This window comes from Scatophagus argus, chromosome 15, assembly GCF_020382885.2.
Source record: "Scatophagus argus isolate fScaArg1 chromosome 15, fScaArg1.pri, whole genome shotgun sequence".
NCBI lineage: Eukaryota > Metazoa > Chordata > Actinopteri > Scatophagidae > Scatophagus > Scatophagus argus.
The window spans coordinates 3974546-3996010 of NC_058507.1; the positions used below are offsets into that span (position 1 = coordinate 3974546).

At 40.7% G+C, this 21465-nt stretch overlaps 2 protein-coding genes across 8 annotated transcripts in view; one reads left to right on the forward strand and one right to left on the reverse strand.

Annotated features, from left to right (window-relative positions):
- ccdc177 (coiled-coil domain containing 177) overlaps positions 1–21465 on the forward strand; it is a 110053-nt gene that overhangs the window by 51205 nt on the left and 37383 nt on the right. The gene's annotated exons all lie outside the window — the stretch shown is intronic.
- The window catches only part of smoc1 (SPARC related modular calcium binding 1), a 44443-nt gene that overhangs the window by 2425 nt on the left and 20553 nt on the right, over positions 1–21465 (reverse strand). For 2 of the 6 annotated variants that reach the window (XM_046413421.1, XM_046413419.1), the window contains exons 6-14: positions 21110–21160; positions 20509–20556; positions 17904–17993; positions 17356–17436; positions 11761–11953; positions 9818–9900; positions 6910–7015; positions 6020–6264; positions 4998–5031 (exon numbers count right to left, since the gene is read on the reverse strand). In XM_046413421.1, the coding sequence (XP_046269377.1) occupies positions 4998–5031; positions 6020–6264; positions 6910–7015; positions 9818–9900; positions 11761–11953; positions 17356–17436; positions 17904–17993; positions 20509–20556; positions 21110–21160 (931 nt within the window). Of the gene's footprint in view, positions 1–4977; positions 5032–6019; positions 6265–6909; positions 7016–9817; positions 9901–11760; positions 11954–17355; positions 17437–17903; positions 17994–20508; positions 20557–21109; positions 21161–21465 lie in introns of all 6 variants that reach the window. The other 4 variants (XM_046413422.1, XM_046413420.1, XM_046413425.1 and 1 more) reach the window with 4 other exon arrangements.

A 21465-nucleotide genomic window follows, 5' to 3' on the forward strand; every position in this document is an offset into this window, starting at 1 on the left:
TTGTTCACTTCCTATCTTTGTTTTTATCAAGTTTATAAACAAAAAAAAATCATACGTGAGCGTAGTTATTAACGAAAGACTTACTGCTCAGCAGCTGTACTCCACCTACACCCAAAGGTTCGACTGCATCATCACATGTCCTGACTTTATTTTACAACCCAGCTCTAACTCAGCACTCTGAAGTTTTGTTGTATTCATGAAAAAACTGCATGGGACAGTCAGTGTGTTGCAGAACGGGTGAACGTTTCACTCATCAATCAGGTGGGGGGGCTTGGGGAAAAGCAGATGAGTAAAGAGTTTAGATTGCTTACAGATGGCTGTCAGAGGGAAGCCGAGGTCCTCCTGAACCCTGTGGGGTTTCAGGCTGTGTGTGCATGTTTGAACGAATCTTTGTTCAAAATGGGGTTGCATTTGTGTGTGTGTGTGTCTTTCCATCTGTGTGGGTGTCCATTAGGTATGTGTTCATACACTTTGAGTGTGTGTGTGCGTCTAGACTCTCTGTTGACCTACATGAGGTTGTGTGTGGGGGTGGGGATGTACAGGTGCACCCACTCCGTCAGTGCTGGTTACGTTAGCCATGAAAAGAAGTCCAGCTGATTTCACTACGCAAATCAGATGATGCATTTGCTTCAGCGTCAAGTATTCTGTCCACAGTTTCCCAAGTTCTCCATAAATCACAAGTTACTTTCCATATGAGGGAGTATTGAAGTGAGTGCTTTCACTTATACTTTAAGTGTCTAAAATAAAATATTATGGCTACTCATTTCTAACCCAGCTTGTTGAATCCAGGCGACTACTTTTTGCAGTTTAAGCTGTTACACATTGATGTGAAAAAAACACTGAAAATATGACTGGAGGGCACCGAGGAATTGAAAGAAGAAATGTACATGTATGTTCTCAGTAAATTTAAATGTTTGATTTTGACCTTTCTTGAGTACAAATTTGGCTTCATCAAGTGGACATCAACACTATTACAAACCACAATAACAGTTGTTAAGTAGGTTGTTTCAATCTTCAAATATGAAGATTGACCTGCCAGCAGGATTGACTCTCGCAACCAGTTGTGCAAAAATGATAAAGATAACAAGGAAATCACGGCGAGATATTTGAATGTCAAGATGCTTTTCTCTAAGATTCCAAACAGCTGCTATTTGACTGCAGTTTTGCCTTTTTGGTGTTAATGGATTTTTAAGTAACCTTCAACCAAGATGGTGCAACACAAACATGAACCCTTTACCTTGGCAGCTTTAGCTGTGTGTTCTAATTGTTAAACTATGCAGTTTCACAGTATTTCCTGATATCTCTCTCCAGTGTAGTCATGTTGTGTCTCTCTTTAGCTCAGATAAATGTCTCTGTTGTAAGGAGCTGAGCTACAATAGTTGTGTGATGAATCGGCTTTGCAATTACCAGGCTCCAGAGCAGCGATTGGTCCTCTCCCTCCTCTCCTCCCAGTCACTGAGGACACTGTCTGTGCCATTAACAACACAAAGCTCCCTGGCCTCTCCCTGGACACCTTGGCCCCTCTTATGATAAAGAGCTGAAAGCAGATCCTGTCTAGCGGTGAATCGCCTTGCCTCACCTGGGAACGGCCAATAAAGTCACTTGGCTCAGGGGCTGGGAAACATGGTATACCTGCACATGGTGGCAACTGGGGGAAAAAGACTTGGCTAAGGGGATGGATACAGAAGCCTGAGTTTACTGTCAGCCCATGAAATAAGGGTTTTTGTAGGAAACTCATCTCCAGAGTAACACAGGTTGTGATCTGTCCTCTCTGTTAACCTCTGTTGACACAGTACAGTGTGTCGAGCTGATGTCACAGTAATTAAAATGCAAGTGGTGTGGAGTAATTGCTGTTGGCTCAGAGAGGGCAGGGCTCTGGGCTCTCTAATGGTCCTGCAGCCTTGGTGCCAGGCCTGCCTCATAATGCCCTCCTTTCATTGCTGCCTAATGATGGACGCAGCCAGAACAAACGGGACGAAGAGACGAGAGAGCAGGAAGAGAGAGGAGTTTGACATTAAACAGCAAACAGCACACAAAATCCATGTGTGCACTTCTGACTGTTTTTGTCAACTCAAGCCTCACCCGCAGGATATTCATAATGGTCTTTGACAAGTGAAATCAATCTCTCGATACTTCAATAACAAGGTGGCAATATTTACATTCATGTTACTTCTTACTTATTGATACATACTGACACCAGATTGATATTTACAGTATATGATCAGAAACTCTAATACACACAATCAAACTATTTAGTGTTTTTCTTATTTTTTTAAAAACATTGCCCATAATATTCCCTCATGTTAGTGTCTACAAAACCCAGACTGAATACTTCATGAAAGCCAAAAGAAAAAAAGAAAACCAAAAACATTTTACAGTCCTTTATAATATCTCTGCTGGATTACATAGATATTCTGTATGCTTATCTGTTGCAAATACACTTAAACCACTGGACAGCATTCACCTCCTTCATGTTTAATTGATGTGAGTTATTTGAAAAAAGAATTAGATGTTCATGACTGTCCTCTTCAAGGCCTAAGCATACCTGTGATTCTTTATTAAGGCCTTGCTATTCGAGCTGCTGAGATATTTAACAGCCTTAGTTGAGTTCCAACTGAACAACTGTGAAATCAGATCACAGGATAGGTTTACTTTAGATGTTTCTCATACCTGCTGAACTGATTTTCAATGCACAGTCGAAGTTAGAGACACTCATTCGTCTGGGCGACATTTTCCATACTGATGTTTTTAATAATACTGTGATTAAGGACCGAAATTATTATTTTTTTTGTCTGTTTGCCAATGACAGGTAAACTAAAAAAACAAAAATACATGCAGTGTGTAAAACTGTTCACAAGGTCTTCAGAAAGATTTTGATTTCAAGAAGACTTCCTGAATAAATGAAGCTTAAGGAATTTTAGCACATAGCGCCATGTAGTGTATGTTGCAGAGAAAACACACAACACACACTGAAAAACAGCCATCCTGCAATCTAAAACCTCTGTAAGGACTCACCACAGATCCTCAGATCTTATTACTGTGTATGCCAATGTTTGGCCTATTTTGGTGTGTGCACAACATTCATGCACACCCTCATGTGTTTGTACTTAATCAAGTATGTGTTTATATTTTTCTAAATGGAAATAAGATTTTTGAAAAGATTATGGACTGTGCTGCCAAAGTAAGAAGTTTAACAGTGAAACCTTTTTGTATTTTTTTTTCATAACAATGGACCAGACATGGTGCTGGGGCCATTTGAACTACCAGACCTGCTGCTCATAAGTGGCCTTACTGTGAGAAACTCACTGCCCTGGGCTTCTGTTTCATATCTAATCCATAATGAGGTTTCCAGTCTCTTCAGACGATGGATGCCACCATCTCCACCACTTCAAACTCACACGAGGTATTCAGATGTTTCCCTTGGCTGTTGCCAACGTGTCAAGAGTGAAGAGCCTCATACAGATGTGCTCCACTCTGTCCCACATGCTTGCAATCCTTCACAAAAAAGCACGTACTGTAAACTGTAAATATGTCCAACAACACTCCAGTGACGGTCCAAAGCTGCGACAGAGCATGATAAGATTTAATGTCTGGCAAAGGCAGCTTGACTTAAAGGGATCCAGGCCATTGAGGTTCAGCAAGGCATACCTGAACACAATGGCTGTCTATTTTAGACAAGGCAGAACGCTGCCATATGTTCTTACAGACTCCTGCTTCTTTCGTGCAAGCTTTCTCCGTCTCTCTTTCTCCTTATTAATACTTCACTCTCTGCACAATCATCAATATCTCAGTATGCCTGAGTGGCAGAATAAGGAGCCGTATAAAGCTGTCAGGCCATTTAACTTCAGCTCTTAAGCATGAAGGTGAGAGATTCAGTGACCACGGCGAAAAACAACTGACCGAGCCTCCTTCTCTGCTCTTCCAATACTGAGGCTGTTTATCCTGGCAGCGGTGCCCAGGGTCCAAGAGGCCTGACGTTATGCCCACTCCGAGCCGTGGTGGCGAAGCGCCAGAGTAAACACATGACCTCAGCCCTATGTGGCATTGAACTGGCCCAGTGGCCAAAGAAAATAGCACCAACGGGACCAATCATCGCTCAATGGGGGGAATCCCGGCAGATCGAAAAGCGATTGAGAAGAGAAGGAGACAGATGGTAAAGAGCGAGACAGGCAGAAAAATAGAAAGACAATCAGCAAAGAAGTGCAATCATTCTATTGTAGCATTTGTTGGTTCTTTGTTATTTCAGACTTTTATTTCAGATGTCCCGAAAGTCTCAAGCTGGCCAATTAGCTGACTGACAGACAATTAATCTACAGTAATTTTAGTAATAGATTAAACATATCAGGAATTTTTCAGCAAAAATGGTACACATTCTCTGACTGTCAAATGTGAGGATTTTCTGGACTTTGTTGTCATGCATGATATAAACTAAATACATTTGGATTTTGTACTGATAAATCTGATAAAACAAGACATTTGAGGATGACACATTGGGCTTTAGCAAATTATAATGGGCATTTTTCACTATTTGCTGTCATTTCATAGCCAAAATTTATTAATCGAAATAATAATAAGCAGATTAGTCAATAAACTGAAAATAATTGTTGGCCTTTCAGTAGAATATAAATGTAATTTCTTTATCTTTCTGGTCATATCACAGGATAAGATGTCACTCACTGGAGACAAAACCACTCTCCTCTCTAAACTACCAGAACAACAAATGACTCACTCTCTCTCTCACTCTCACACAAACACACATCCCTTTACATCCATACAGATACACAAGGACGCACACCTTAAACTCCTTAAGTAGGGTATAAATTGCATAAATCAATCTCTGCTGTGTCAGCTGGCCGTATCTACTCCAAGCTGCTGCATTTGCCCACTGTGCATGTTAATGGGTTACATAATATGCCAACTACAGCGCTCTAAGCCAGAGGCAGCCAGAGTTAGTGAAAGCGTATTAGTTAGCCTTACTGAACAATTTTGTCCCTTGCCTTGTCCCTTGGCTGCCACTTGTTGTTGAGCTCCCTGCAAAGTAGAAAAAAACAAAAATTAAGCTTGACAGAGCTGGGTCCTTAAGCCAATAAATAGAATATGGTAAGAAAAAAACAGTTATTTATAGTGCATTTTAAATACAGTGTAATATTTAGCTCTTATTGCTTTGCATCAATAATACCACCTGTGGGGAAAAAAAAACGTAATAACTTTCTTTCATGAATTAAAAGTTTACTTAGTCATTTGTTAACTGTGTAAATTTCGCGCCCTCTAGGAATCTTCTGACTACTTAAAACTTTGTTTAATCATGTCTTCTAGGTTTTTTACTTGGCTGAATGATTTGGGATTGTAGTTGGCAGCAGCCTCTCACGGTAAGCTGGTTTGACAGTTGTTAATGAGCTCTATTAGGGCCAGTCTGCACACTCATGATGAGTAGTTTCAGTTTTCCAGCTCAGACAGCATATAGGATCCACTAACACATTAGTCTTGTCCAAATACATTTATCATTGAGTGCAAAATGGAGCAGTGCACCTTATTTAGACTGCCAGCACATCTGTTTGTCACATGCACCACAGTTACTTCATCCCTTCCTATAAATGACTGCCTGACTTGAATAGAACTCTGACAGGATGAATATATTAGTGAAAACTATGTTGTGGGAATAAATGGAAATGGTTCTGTTTTGTAGTTAACACTTGTATACTTTTAAAAACCCATAGATCATTTTAGCCCAACTAAGTACCTCTTTTATTGTCATAAATCCTCAGCGGTGTTTGTATAGGAGACTTCATTTGTTTAATTTTTGTTGAAGTAGCTGTTAAACTGTAGAAGATGAACTCTGTATCCCAAAGGCCATCTCTAACTAGTTGATGAAAGGGACAGGACTCTATATGCAGTTTTTCCCCTGCTCGCCTGAGGTTCATACAAGGGTCATGACCTCACTTGATGGCCCTGCCAATTCACTCTCAACCATCCTGTTTCCCACTGTTCAGTTTTTTCCCAGCCTCAGTTTTCCTCTTACCCTCCTTGTTGACGCCCAGGCAGCCTTTCAGCTCCTGCAGGGAAATGGCCTTGTCCTTATTCAGGTCGCAGTAGTCAGTGAACTTGCGGGCACATTTCTTGGGTTTTGCTTTCTTCTTCAGGTACCTCTTAAAGGGCTTGAGTTCCTTCTTGTTGATGTCGTGGCTGCCGTTGTTATCCAGCTGGGCGAAGTACCAGTGCACTACCCTCTCTTCCAAAGTGTGGCTGGGATCAGGCTCAACAAACCTGGTTACAGTTAGAGGAACAGACAGGGATGAAATATATTAAATCCTAAAATGACTGGCAAAAAGGGAAGTAGCAAAAAAGCAAACAAACAAATTAACTGCTCAAAAGTGTTTTAAAGCCATACATTTTTAGTCAGTGCTAACACTTCAAATGTGCATTTAAAAAACATTTAGTAAACATCCTGCATGACACACTGGCATTTGTCATGTAATCTCATCACTTACACTCAAAAGATGCTTAGATTTCTGATTAAATGAAATCACAACATCCTGTACAGAAAGAGATGCACATCTGGACACGTTATACTCCAGAAACTGACATCATATTTTACAGTTTCACTACAGCTTGGCTTGCAATAAAATAATTTAAAATTAATTGACTGCATGAATAGCTTCAATCCAAATACCTTTAAGTCCCATAAGTGTATACACTGATTTTACCATTCATGAAAAGTGAACACCAAATCCTGTCAGTGTCTGTGCCAAGATCTGTACACTGTCAGAGATAAAACGTTAGCGCTCAAGTCAGAAAACCAGAAGGAATAAATATTTGAGTAAAGCCAGAAAAGCTTGAAGTTTTCCGTGAGGAGGTATAATGCGCAGGTACAATACTCAAGTGACTTCAAATGTGAGTGACACTACTTACCTCCCACCACCAGAGGGGGCTGGTGAGTTTATGGCTTGCACCATATCTGTGGTGAGAGCATCTAACAAGCTCGTAATGAATTCCACTTTCTTCCCCTCTGGGCAGCCTGGCACAAATCAAAGACAAAAACACACCGATTACCTTCCACAACTGATTTGAGTCATTACGGTACAGTGAAGCTGAAGTGCCTCTAAAGAATCCACACCAGTGAACCAGGATGACAGATGTCAAATGAAAAACGGCAAAGCATGCAAACATAGTCCAGAGCTCACATGACAAACCAGGTGTATCAATTAACATGCTTATATTCACAATTACGAGTGAATCATTACAAATGTATTTTAAATAGAGCTGAAATACATAGTTGAGGTGTTTTGTAAGACTTCAGAAAGCAGAACTGAGGCACATGGTGAGAAGTGGAACAGAGGTGTGCGGTGCTGAGAGAGTTTTGTTGAGCAGTGCAGACCTGTTAACTTTTATGACACAATTCTGAACACCTTGGGTAGCTCTTTTTAATTGCCCAGATGTATGGTTTTAATAGCACGCTAAACCAGTGCAAATTTTTCCCTCCTAATTGTGTCTCTTAAAGGGAAACTTCAAACACAGCTGCATAGTAAACTAATCTTCTCATTCTTTTTTTTTTCAGTCTCTCCCTCTTTCAAACTTTTAGTCCTCCCCTTCCTCCTTATGGCCTCCTCCTCTTGTCTTTTTTATTCCCTTTGTGCCTGCTCAGTTTTGTGGAAGGTGGTCCACTGCCCCGCCAGGTGAATCCAATTAGCATTTCGTACGACACGACAAGCTCAGAGAATCACTGCCGTGCTGCGCTTTAATCCAAGTGTTAAATTGGGGTGTTATGAAGCGCAAACCGTTATGTTGTATGCTGCATATGTGGCAAGGTGTGAAGGGCACAGTATGGTGCAGGACCTCTGGCAGCATCAAACAGGCTCAGGGCCACTTGGATTTGATCTTCTTAATCTGAAGATTTTGAAACACATAAAAGCTGCACCTGAGATATATTATAGACTGAGAATTATCAGTTTCAGGTGATACATATAGAAAAGTGAGAAAATATAAATAGATGTTTGTGCTGCAGAAAACTTTTTATTTTCCTCCCTGATTTATCGCATTAATCACTTTGCAACACTTAACATTTGTCAGGTGAAGAAACTCTAGATTTGTTCAAACTACATTCTGCAGTTAAGTTTGAACTATTTGTTTGGACAAAGTGAAGAACAAATAAAATAAGATTGGACAAAGTGATGAACAGAGAGCATGGACTCTGTCTACCCCAAAAGAGCAGGGCAGGCAGTAGACACACTCAGTCCTGTTCATATTGCACTGGGTGTCTGCAAACATGGATGTGCATCACACCTTTGCATATTCAGTTCACATAAATGTAAAGATGGTAAAATTTACCTCACTCAGATCCTTGCTGCTTCATATACACAGAAAGTGTGTTTTGGGCTTTTATGTGCTTCCACCACTGTAGAAATTGTAGCTTAAAGCACACAAAAATGACCAAGGGTGCTGAAAAAAATCTGCGATTTTATGTCAGTCCTTGTCTCTGTAGTGTGTTGACAGAGGAGAAGCATATGTAAACAGAATTACTTTTTTCTTTAATGAAGAAGTTGCTGTGGAGACTGACCTGAAAGTGAACAAATCCCAGTCTTTGGTCTCAGGGGATGAGCTCTTATCTGCTCCCTCAGACAGAGGTGGTATTGTGGCACTTTGAGTACAGTCAGATTGAACCTGTAGCTGCATGCTGTTAATAGACTGCCCTCTGAAACATTCTTTTCTCTTCTTACCTTGAAGTGACGACCATGAAATACTGTACTTTGTTGTGGCGGTTCAGAACATCCCTCTACAGTACATAAAAATATCTCCACTCAGCTCCCTGCGGCTGCGGTCTCCAACACCCCCAGCTGCCCCCCTACTGCCTCACCACCACACCCCGCACCACTCACACCTTCCATAAAACATGCCACACATCTGCTGCACAGTCAGGAGTCATGCTTGACTCTGTAAACTCACCAGATGGGGAATTAAATAAGAGTTACAATGAAACCTTAAATGATGGGGAAACAGAGGGGCAACAAAAGTAAGTGAGCAGTAACAAGGGCAGAGGAGTATGAGCCGAGGTTACGACCTCTGGTTTAGAGGAGACTCTCTGATCTTTGCTGCCAGGGAATCCAACACTACAAAGTGTGGTTTGGTCAATACTTAATCAAAACCTTCTATCTGGTCAGTTTGCATGGAAGGATGAAAATTTGTATTTCCTGTAAAGCCCAGTTCAGATGAGAGATTTGCGATGAGGCGAAAATGTTTTAGAACATTGCACGGAAACGTTGTAGCACTATGAACTGGCTTCTCTCAGCTTGACTCAAGATGGCTGCTGGTGTCGCCTGTGACTCAGCTTGTCAAGAGCCAAGGAGCTCTCATACATCATAAGTTTGTGTGGTTAGAGGTTACAAGCCCCGTTCACAACTACCACAACACCGTGTAATATTTCACCATTGTGTGCAAACGGGACTGGATGTTGTCAGTGTTTAGGGTTAAGCTGTCAATTCTGGTCCTTGGGAGAAGTTTTTACTTGTTCAGCAAAAGCATCTTACAAGCTTTTTGTAACAGTAAAAGTGAAACATATGCAAATGTGAACAACAAAATGTAACCTCTAACCAAAGAACTAATGTTAGCTGGCTAGCTACAGCTGAATTTGCCAGTGTCAACAAAATCGATGGTTGTGTTTTGTCTAGGGTGTGTGACTCAGTATATCAAAAAATACTACAAATTTCAACGGTGAATCTGCCATGATTTTCGATGCATACGTGCTGTGTGAGGACGGAAATCTTGACAAGCATAGCAACAGTAACAAATAATGAACTGAGCTGCAATGAAAAATAAAGAAAACCTGTCAGGTCTCTGCCTTGGAAGGGATCCTCTGTGTCTGAGACGCGGGATCGTGCAGCACCGTCACACTCCGGCGTCTGGTACCTGTTACACAGAGAGGGGAAGACAGCGGGAATGTGGCCGGTCAGACATAAACAGAAGAAGGAGCTGAAGAAGGCAAGAATAAAACTGTCTTAGCAATGTGTGAAAACCCTGAGACGTCAAGGCACAAGGTAGATTGTGATGACAAAGATCAAACATAGCCTGGAACTGAACACTCAACAAAACAAAAAGACCACAAAAGATTTTCCTGTTTTCCTTCCATGCTTCAGAACAATCTGAGGTGGACCTTAAAACCAGGAGATGTTATTCGTGCAGGATAAAAATCTTTATCTTTGTTATGAAAATATGCACTTTCCAAAATCTCTGCCCTGCATGCTTTAGCACACACTGGCTTCTTGAAACTACAACCTATTGCTCTCTGGCTTTTATCTGTGTTTTCACTGTTGATCTGTAAAGAATTATTGACTGTAATTAACCTCTCTTTTTATAAACGCTTAATAAATAAATTTGATTTGACGTGCACAAAGCTTTGTTTCAGAGCCACAACAAACTGTTCGGCATTATGCGTGGCATGACTCGTTTTCTCCTGGCTATTGTATCAGTGGTTCTTGAATAGGATGGAAAATTGAGCATGTGTGTCTCATTTGCCTTTCTTCCTTTTTTTCAGAGTGAAAGCAAGGCTTTTTTGGGTTTTTTTTTTCTTCTCACAGTCCAAAGGGCCACTGATCCAAGATGAGATGTCTGATGCATTACTAAGCACATTTCTGTCTAAAGGAAAGTAATTGGGGTGAGTGACATGAGGTCTAAGTTTAATCACCTCAAGGTTGTCATCCAATATCTCTGAAATGCAGATGAGAATTTGGTCTGGGCGAGTTTTGCTGCTATGCATGTGATCCGTTTCAGGCTGTCAATTTTAAATATGGTGGTAACTCACTGAAATCATCCTATGTTCAAATAGTAGCAAGGCCAAATATCAGCTAACATTTTCTGAATGGAAAAAGTCTGTGCATCATCCTGTAAAACATAAACCACCTTGTGGAGAGAGAATGATGATGCCCCTTCAGGAACAATAACAGCCCATCTGTTTACCGGTGCATGCTTGCAGGTTTTCAAACATCCAATCTCATTCCCTTTATCTGGCGCTATGTTTCAATCTGTAATATTCACGTTCTAGATACAAACCATGAACAGTTTTTAAACAACCAAAACATGAGCAATGGGCATCATTTAGTCAACATTTTTCTGTTGACTCATCTCCAACCTTGTGTCATACAGCTCTTGCAAAAAACCTACCGTGCCTCCGCCTTTTCCCTGAAAGCAATATAAACAGCAGCAACTGCACTGAAAACAAACGTCATACCAAACACTGAGTGTTTATGGCCAGCTAAATGGCATTCCCACCAGCGCTTGAAACTTACTGTTTTGTCAAGTGAACCGGCAACAGCAATTTGGATCCAGAATTCCTTAAAAAATGTTAGCTCGATGTAAATGTCGGTCAGTCCGCCACTTTTGTCCAGGCTAAAATATATCAACAACTATTAGATGGATTGTCATGAGATTGGGTATGAACATTTATGGAGCCCAAAAGATGACTCTTAATGACTTTGGTGATTCGCTGTACTTTGTTTTTAGTTCTAATGAAGAAACACTGTACTTCAGTAAAGCCTCACAGTCCTTTTGCTGGTTCTTCCACACCATGTTGTCCAGCACTGGTACTGACAAAACTGAACAACTTTCTTGGCCTCATTCCAAATTGTCCTGCTACCAGGATATCAGATCGACATTCATACTTTGGCTGAAGAAGAAATAAACACTCATTAAAATTTCAGTGAATGCCATGCCATAGCTATATGCCTTAATAGAAAAACTGGACTAAGTGATTTTTCTGATAAATGATATTACCTGGTGGACGTTCCAGGAATTGGCCGTCCTGTGTCCACCAGAACACACCAGCAGTAGCCTGTGGACTGGTGGCACTGGACCGGTTTGTAAAGGCCTCCGGGCCCACAGTCAGGGATGAAAATGCCCTCTCCAGGATTCTGCCGAGCCTCGTCCAGTGCACTCTGACGCTCCTGGTCACAAGAGGGAACTTTCTCTAAAACCATGAGAAACACACTGAGTACAGAAGTGCCACAATCGGGAAACAAAGAAACACACACTCAAAGAAAATCATCCATCTCAAGATCAACAGCAGAAAGTGTACACAAGGATAAAATGAAAGATGCTGGACCACCTGGTTATCATAGAACTGATCCAACATCGTGACTGGCTGTAAATCAACTAATTCAAGAAAACCAACCAACAAATAAGGTTCAGTCTGCATAGTGCTTGTTAGACCAACTGCTGCATGTTTTAGGCTTTCTTTGTTTATTGCTGACATGGCTGTTGAGTCTGTTTTTGTTGTGCTGCTGTTTGATGAGTTACTCCAATTACTATTTAATCAGTATTGCATTGGCAGAAAGTTACTGCAGGTGGTCAGAAGGACAACAGATTTACGTAGGGTTGAGTTGTGAGAGTAGAAACAATTGTGTGTGTCAAGATTCGTGCTTTAATAATGCCCATGGCCACATGGCCTGTGATTTGTCAAATTCAGTTTATTGTCAGAGGCTGCTGTTTTCACCAAAATGTCAAGTGAAGGGTGGACACAAAAATCCTTATCAGCTCATCTATATCAACGACTATATCCTGCAACATGTCGGACTGGTCCCACTGTCACCTAAAACCTCTTCTAGTCTTTCCTCAGGTTGAATGAGGAGGTCACCATCTGTCATAACTGTCATATATTACACAACAGCCGCTTGGCTGTTGAGAGGTGATCCTGCAACACCTTGTCTCACCATGCTGTATTTACATTCACATCCATTTAGTCCATTGCTCACTCTTAAGCCAAATACAACAGTGCTGCATGCTAAGCTTGTTACCATGGCGATGAAGTGTGCTTTTACTTATCCTGATCTATTCTTCATTTTACATTCAAGTGCCCTATGAGACATTTAATTACAATAAGAGGGACAAGCTAACTGTTTGGAGGCCTTGGTGGTGGCCTCCGGGTGGTGACGTGGTTGTTTTCACATTGTGGAGCACCTCACAGTGTTTCAGTAGCCAAAGCATAATTAAGACAATACGGCGCTGAGCAAAGACGCTTGTGAAATTAAGGCCTTGTTCAGCTCAAATACATTTTTGGCATATTCAGATTGTATCCAGAATGATTTTTGAAAGTGTGGATAGCAAACGGTTACATGAAACCCACTCTCAAACCACATTTGGAGGTTGTTTAAAATGCAATTTAAATGGGATTTCTACAGATTTGTCTTAGTCCAGATGTGTTGGACGCTCAAATTGAATTTCAACGTGTCTTGTGTCAATGTGACACAGAACATGAATGTTAAATCCAGAGTCATGGAGGTGCATCAGAGTGGCTGAGCAGAACGATTTGCAGGACAACACATCCATCTCCCTAAAATAAGTTGTCTGCTTCACGAAAATTATTAATTAAATTAGTGTTTCTCAAATGTACGGTGGCTGAGAGAGCTCAGTGCAAGAAATCACATGCAAGTAGAGAAAACACAGCATGGACACACTTGATTCATGTGTCATCCATTTACAGCGATCACCCATCCATCTTCATTAACTTCTTGAGTCACCAACTGAAGCGTGTGTCCAGGCTGTCTTCAGCAGAAATGTCCTCTGGTTACACTTCTGCTGTTGTTTTCTGTATTTGCAGTGCATTTCTGTAAAGTGTATTTGCAGCTTGTTTCCTAAATGCTTCGCATGTGTTGCCAAATTGACCTTTTCTTTATTTGCTTGTGTTTTGTCTATTTTCTTGTGTTTCCTTGAGTTGCAGTGTGTTGGTTCACAGTACAGATGTTAAAATGCATGTCGCAAAGCATCATCAACAAAAGCTAAACACAACAGTCCTTTGTCAGCTCCCATGGTTATGTTAGTGAGGATGGAGATGACAGTGGTGGCAGCAGACCTGAGGCCTGGCGGAGGAGGCTGGGAGCTGTGCCTGTGTGTGTGTGTGTGTGTGTGTGTTTTGATGTTTCCTGACTATGGCTGCCAACAGAGAGCTAAATGCATCCCTACACCAAAGAAAGTTTTCTCCTGTGAAGACTCACACTCAAGTGTTCTTAACGCCATACCGTGGCTCTGGTCCTCACCGAGGCTCCTTCACATCCAAATTATTTAGCACTGTTTATTATACAGAGGTTATACTGGCGCCAAGCGCTACGATTCCCAAAAGAAAATTGTTTTTATACATATAAGTGGAAAAAGGCTGGTGCTTGCAATGTAATCCCCTCAGTTTTGTGTGGAGTTGAAATTCAATCTACGACTTCTTTGCCTGCCTTGCGTTTCTGCTCTATTTATTTTTTATTTTTGTTTCCTTTTCAATTTTACTTCTCTTCCCCTGACAGGAACTGAGTGATGAGAAACACAAACCCTCAGAAAACAAATATTGTCCTGAAAAAAGGAAACCCACACAAGTGGATGTCAGAGACCATTGTAACAATTTGCTCATTGTTGTGGTCATTTTTTTCTTCAGGGCAAACTGATAATGGACAAAAGGTGACCCTGTGCAGAATCTTTGGGTTCTGCTTTGCCCAGTTTTATACCTCTCGCTTTGGCCCCTGTCCTACAGGCTCCAAGCCAAAATTCTTTTTAAATTGCTTTCCTTTTCTTTATTTCTCTTCCTTTATCATTCATATCTTACAGTTCTTTCAGTCCCTTCCTCTCACCTCTCTATTGCCTTTATCTCATTCTTTCACTTTCCTTTTCTTTCTCTCTTTGCTTTTCTCTATCCAAATACCTCCCTCTCTGCATCTACTCCCCACCTCCTCCAGCGCTTTCTCCTCTTCGCTTCACTCCAATGGCTTTCAGCTGTGGGGTAATCACTGCAATATTGTCTCTAGCAAGCCTTCTCTGCAGTTAAAATAGCGGAAATGTTAGTAGTTCGGGGAACTCTGTGAGTGGGTATGTAGGTGCATGTGTGTGTGTTTATGACCTACAGAGATGACTCAGATTTTACTCAAAATGGATATGCAATTTTTTGACAGTTGTGTTACTTATTAACGCATCATTCATTAGCATGTTTTGGTCACGTTACAGTCATGGCTTATTGTGCTGACAGGTAAAACACAAGTACATGCTGCTTCAAACAAGACCTGCATATAGAATTAAAAGGAGCAAAATCACAGTTTAAGGCTGCATATTTTTATACAAAAGCATGCTCTTAGCTGACATGATTACATTTTATCTATTCAGCATTTTGTTTTTCTTTTGTTTGCCTCGCCGCAAGGGAGGAGCAGCAGTTAGCGGGTTTCTGGTTCTCCACACACTTTTATAAATGAGCTGCATGACAGAGTGCTTCCCCCTCCTTGCAACACTGGAACAACAACATGTCAAAGTCTGGCAACGCAGCATCATTTTGAGGAATGGATTTAACATTGTTTTGCCTTAGCTAACACATTTCACTAACTCAGTCTCTGCATCGCTCTACATCGATCTGCTATGAGATATCCAGAGAAAGAGAGACAGTAAATGAATAACGTAGCTCATATGAGCCAGAGAGACAGAGTGGTTCTGATTCTGAGGAATTTTAGTAATGAGGATTTGTTGCACCAAATCGTCTCTACTTTGGAAACCATTATAGCAAGGCTGGTAGAAAGCAAACAAGCTCTGTGTAGAAATCTCGGTTATCTCTCCAGCTGTCTGCCTGCAGTCTTAGGCTCTCTGGATGTGGGCCAAAACACTGGCATCAAGAGTGAAGTAGACTGCCTTCCCAGTAATAAAACAAATGCACACAAACTAACACACGACAGACTGAAAAAGTACTCAGATTCGTTGCTTGACTAAAGCTAAAATCTATGTCTAACTCCTGCCGTATTCACTGCCGCTAGATGCTGCACTAGAGCATCAGCAGACATCACCAGACCCCATTGACAAAAACACTCATTTCATCTCCCAGATCATCATAAAACACACTCCATTCATACTCAACAGGAACAAAATAAGACAATACTTTAAGATAGTCTTTCCACTGTTAGAACAGTCACCAACTCTGGCTTAGTAGGAATAACAATGATTAGTTTGTCTTGTGTCGTGTATGTGAATCTTTGAAGTAACTACTGTAATGACTCCAGATACCACAAGTGTAGTGAAGTGAAACGTACACCATTCTGAAATGCAGTGCAGAAAAAGTTTCTACCAAAATGAAAATGCTGTATATTAGTACTGCACATGAGTAGATATACTTCGTTACTCCACAAACTCCACAGACACACGTGCTGTATGCAATCACATGCAGATGCAGTGTCAGGCAAACACATCGCTCATGTCTCAAAGGTGATGATGTCTCCCCCTTGATCGGTCTTGTCGCTTGTGCTTTGAGGACATCGGAATTTAATTGGAAACAGGAAGCTGGTGTTTCCACAGACGTTTCAAAGAGCTGTCACACTGAATATCGCTCATCTAATATACAGCCCTCGATGCTGGCTCGACCGCAGTTTCCCCTGCCACATCGCCATCATTCAAAATGATGGCAATCGTTCCCATTGTGTGGGAGAGAGAGCTAACTTCACATTCTAATATGACATGCATTTAAGGTGCACATTCATGTGCTTTTTTTTTTCAAAATATTCGTAATCATACATGCAGATTGTGAGGCATACCGACACACTTAAAGTTTACCCCACCAGTGTTTAAAAATAGAATTACAACACAACAACAATTAATCATCCATGATAATTTATCTAATTTGATCATAAATTGTTGATGCTGGGAACAAGAACTTTGATTTAAAAACCAGTTTAAGTCAATAAAAAGTATTCTAGGAGACATGACCAAAGCAAAGCATTACTGAAGAATGACACTAATAAATGACAAAACATGCAAATAAAAAAATGAACTGCACATTTTGCAGATTATTTTATCAAAGATGAGCGCCAGTCCCATATATCAGCTAAGCAATATATCCATCCAACCCAAAACACACGCTGTACACAGACACGTATTAAAACCCCACCACATTCATTCACTGACTTGCTGCAGAAGCGTGAACACCATCCAGCTGCCAAGAGGGTAGTGAACATGTCGAGGCGTTATTGAAAAGGAGACGGAGAAAGCTAAACAAATTACATCAAAGGAAAGAAATCAAGAAATCTAATCCTGGCAGTGCAGGGCTATCTTCAAACTATAAATGTTTCCCAATTAAACTAATGGCTTTGAAACCAGTTACAACTGAGCTTCTTCTCTGGTTTAGTTTTCCTAGTCATCTTAAGGTCAATATGTGGCCAGAGACTGTAACCTGAAAACAGTACATGGGTGATATTTAAGCAGGTGGCTGTGCTGAGAGGAGAGGTGGATTTATCAGTGATGTGGTCAAGGACATGGTCCCTCACTGGCTTCCTACAGACAAAAACTGTCACTTGTGTTAATTTACTATGCATATCAAAGAGGAATGTAAAGCTCTCAGAATAAGGACGGCTTTGTTGGTCTCACCTTGCTTCCTGGAAGTGGAGCTGTTCTGCTTATTCTCCTTATAAACCAGCTGTTTTATCCACAGTGTTGGAGCGGTTATCTCTGCATTGAAAAGAAGACAGTGCACAGATAAATAACATTGATACTTCTACATGATCATAGCAGAATTTGCCATGACTAAGCTTTTTTTTTTTTTTTTTAAGAGTTACACCATATTCACCAGTAACTGCATATTTCAAACACTTGCACAGCCAGGCCTTACCCACAAAAGTTAGATCCAAGATCCCACTGTTTCCAAAAATATCAAATTTGTCATCTGGCATTTTTGACAACTTGAGTTTTCCATTTGATATAAGGGAGCATTCTTAAGAAATTACATCTTGGATATTAAAAGTATGACACAGCGCAGTGTGACTGGGGTGAAGACCATTCTGAAAATTCAGAATTGAGCTTTAATGTGAAATGTTGTGGTGGTTGGTACGAATACATGCTGTGCAACTTGGTTAACTGTGCTGAGTGACTGTCCTGTCACTGTGCTTCAGGTGGAGCAGCAGTTAGAGGAGACTTACCGTCACCCTCAGGCGGGATGTGAGTCTCCATGGTGGGTGTGGGCTTGGAGCCATCATCTGGGTTGAGGGTGAGAAAGAAACGGAAAGAGACTACCATTATTGAGGTTAATACAATCTACTCTCCAGAACTGTTGAATGGTTGGGATTTGCACATGGCCCGGCCAAGACAGATAGAAAAACAGACAGACAGATTGAATAACAGAAAAGAAACAAAACAACAGAAGACCACCAGCCACATGTCACACATCTCTCACATACACACCAATAAGAGAACTCACTCGCACTGACATGCTTCACATTCATGACACTCACAGTCATGCACACACATGCACATACACTCCCCACCCCAACCCCCTCATCAGGACCCGCATTAGCCCAGTGCAGGTGCAGTATGTGCTGATAGGCACAGAAAGGCCCACCCACAACTAATCCAAACACTGAGCTGAATGGACCTCTGAGCAAATGAATTAGTGTGAACTTCATCATTCCTGATTTTCAAAATAAGACAATTTGTCTGGCTATGGACGCTGATGTGGCTCAGTCAGTCGGTCAGCTGATGACTGGTCCACCCACAATGCTGCTCCCGTGTAGAAAGTATTAAGACTGTGTTGAAACTGAACAGTGATAGTCATGATCTCCTGAAGATTATTCTAGCTCCACCGTCACGTCAAAGCTTGATGCACAAAGCGAATGCCCGGATTTTGTCGAAAATTAATTGTAACATTTGTAGTTGTCCTCCTTACATTTTGTCTAGTGCCTAAAACTTCATCCACTTCTACTTCATTGCTCCATTTGTACAGTGCATATATGATTAAGTAGATTAACACTTTTGAACTTAATCACCTCATGACCTCTCATGTAGCATCACGCTCAAACTTGTGTGTGCGTCTCCAACATATGCAGACTCTAATCAAAAAAGCTCTAACAAGCGTTCTACATTAGTGGTACTTCTAATGCAGTGTTTCACGGTTGGATTTGGCCACATGCGAACCACATGACGTAATAACCACATGCAGGATAACCAGCAGTATGATCAAACATCACTGTATGACTATTCATCACAATTGAACTTTGTGAAAACTTCTTCAAGTTTGGATTTCTTGGCTCCCAAACTGCAGGCTGAACAAACTGTCACACTCTTTCTTTCATCCTCTTTAACGCTGTATGCCCTTAAGGAAAAAAAAAAACATCAGAATTTGATCATTAAAGTTCTTCAAATTACTCTTCCAAAATGGTCCTCATTTTGGCAACCAAAACTTATTTACAAGCTATTATGAAGTTGTAACAGTTGTCTTAATCTTTTCTTTAAAAATGCATCACTGTTATAGATAGGAATATATATTTATATATGGTTATAGAAAATGTAAAAATTTGTCTTCTGTGTAAAAGCTGACTTTTGCTTTCAGACAAAATCTGAAAATGTTTTCAGTAATATTTGGGAAAAAATGTCCCAAACATCACATTAAAGCACAGGCTAAAGAAAATATTCTGACAGGCTGAAAGAGTCAATGTCCTTTTTCAGAATTGAACAAGTTGTAATGGATCTTAGATAAGGCTGAGAATTCAGCTACCTAAAATACTCACCCATGTGCAGATTTGTAGCATCTGGAACACTCCTTAGGAAATAATTCAATCAAAAGCACACCACAGAGAACTGGAGTCATTTTACAAACACTAAAGTGAGTCCTTAAATCAGACAGCTTGTCAGAAAACTGGAACACTGACCTGAGATCAGACTGACCTGATCTGGTCAAGCTGTAAATAAAATACAGTAGTTACTGTGTTGGTCTCAGATGAGTGCAAGATGTATTACTGATTTATTTTCTGACAACTTTTTTTTATTACACTTTCTGAAATTTCCCCATAAAACACACTGATGCATGCTGAGAATGTTGAAACTTCTGTAACTTACAGTATGTGTCAGTTACTGATTAATCCAGGTCTCAACTGTGAGCTACAAACTGTGTGTGTGTGTGTGTCCGCATGTCCTCCGCAACAGTTCTACTAAATATAACACCTTCAGGGCTGGGAAACATCTCTTCTTTGTAAACTTTGTACTATTCACTGTATTTTCAGCCAGATTTGTCTAATGATGCAAGTAGATGCAGGCAAGAAATGTTTGTTGTAGTTTTACTTAAGTTTTCCTGAAACTGATTGAATTACTTTCAGGAAAACTGTACTGTCATTCTGTACAGCTTTGCATATTTTACTTTCACAGATACAGTATGAATAAGGATGTAACTGAAGCAGAACCTGTCAGGTCTTTGCGGTGTATCACAGCGATGTCTTTGTCTCAGGTCCTAAGAACTATAAATATTTGTAGAGCTCAGCAGGACGCTAACACGTCGAAGAAAGAAGTTGTTTTTAAGGTGTATTCTTTAAGTCTAAAGATTCTAGAGATCCAACTTCTCTTTGAGTTAAAAGTGAAACATCAGTCACATACTTTTCTACTCTGCACAAATATGGACTTTGTGCAGATCAGATGGATTAAAAAAAAATGAGGTCGAAAGACATTTTTGAACTTCTGCTCTGTTTCTGTCTCCTTCATACAAATAGATGGACTTGACACTCAGGCAAACACAACCGACAGCAGATCTCAACTCACCTTTTCTACCAGAGTTCGGTGGCCCGGGAGGTTTATCGGTTACTGACCCTGTGCAGAAAAGAAAAAACACGTAACATGTGCAAAGCAAAGCCTAGACGGCGGCAACAACTCCTCGAGAAGATTTGATTCAAAATGCTGTTGATCCGTTTTAGAAACAAAAACAATTATTCAAAATGAACCCCTTACTGCAAATAAATAATTTTGCAAGAGATTTTAAATTAAATTTGATTGCTCCAACAAAACAGAAAACAGAACACAGGCCAACAGAAAAATATCTCTCCCCCAGATCACCCAAACCCGCTGAGGTTTGACGAGTACATTCTGTTAGTACTTTATAGCAGGCACACATTGAAACATTAAGCTGGCTTTATCTTAACACTGACGCTAATAAAAATCTGGATGCACCATCTGTGGGCAATGACTATCAAAAAGATTAACCCTCCAAAAATCATTCTCATTTGGTGCATGCAGGTAGGCGGTTTCATGCATGGATGCATGGAGGAAAAAAAAAAAACAACTAAATTAGACAGTGCAACCAATTACAATGGAAGGGCAAAGGGGGGATATTTTGAGTGAAGGGAACTGGAAGGAAATTTACTACCTGACAATCCACTTGTCCCAGCATGAGTTCCCATAAATTCACGGAAGTTTCCTGCAAATGTATGTGAGATGATTGATTTGGGTCATAGTGTATGGGGCCGTCTGAGCACGTCAGTAAAAGTTATTTGTTGTCAACTTAGAGGGAAGGAGAGTTGGGCAACGTACGACTGCAGCAGCTGCATACATTACATTACGATTATTATGCCCAGATTATGGTTGCAGTGTCATACATACCTTTGCAAGAAACAATGAAGATATTGGATCTTATGCAGGACAGAAAGTAGACGGGTAGAGATTGTATTGTGCCATAAGTTAAATTTCAGGACTTCATAAAGGGTTCATTTAAACCTGGACAAC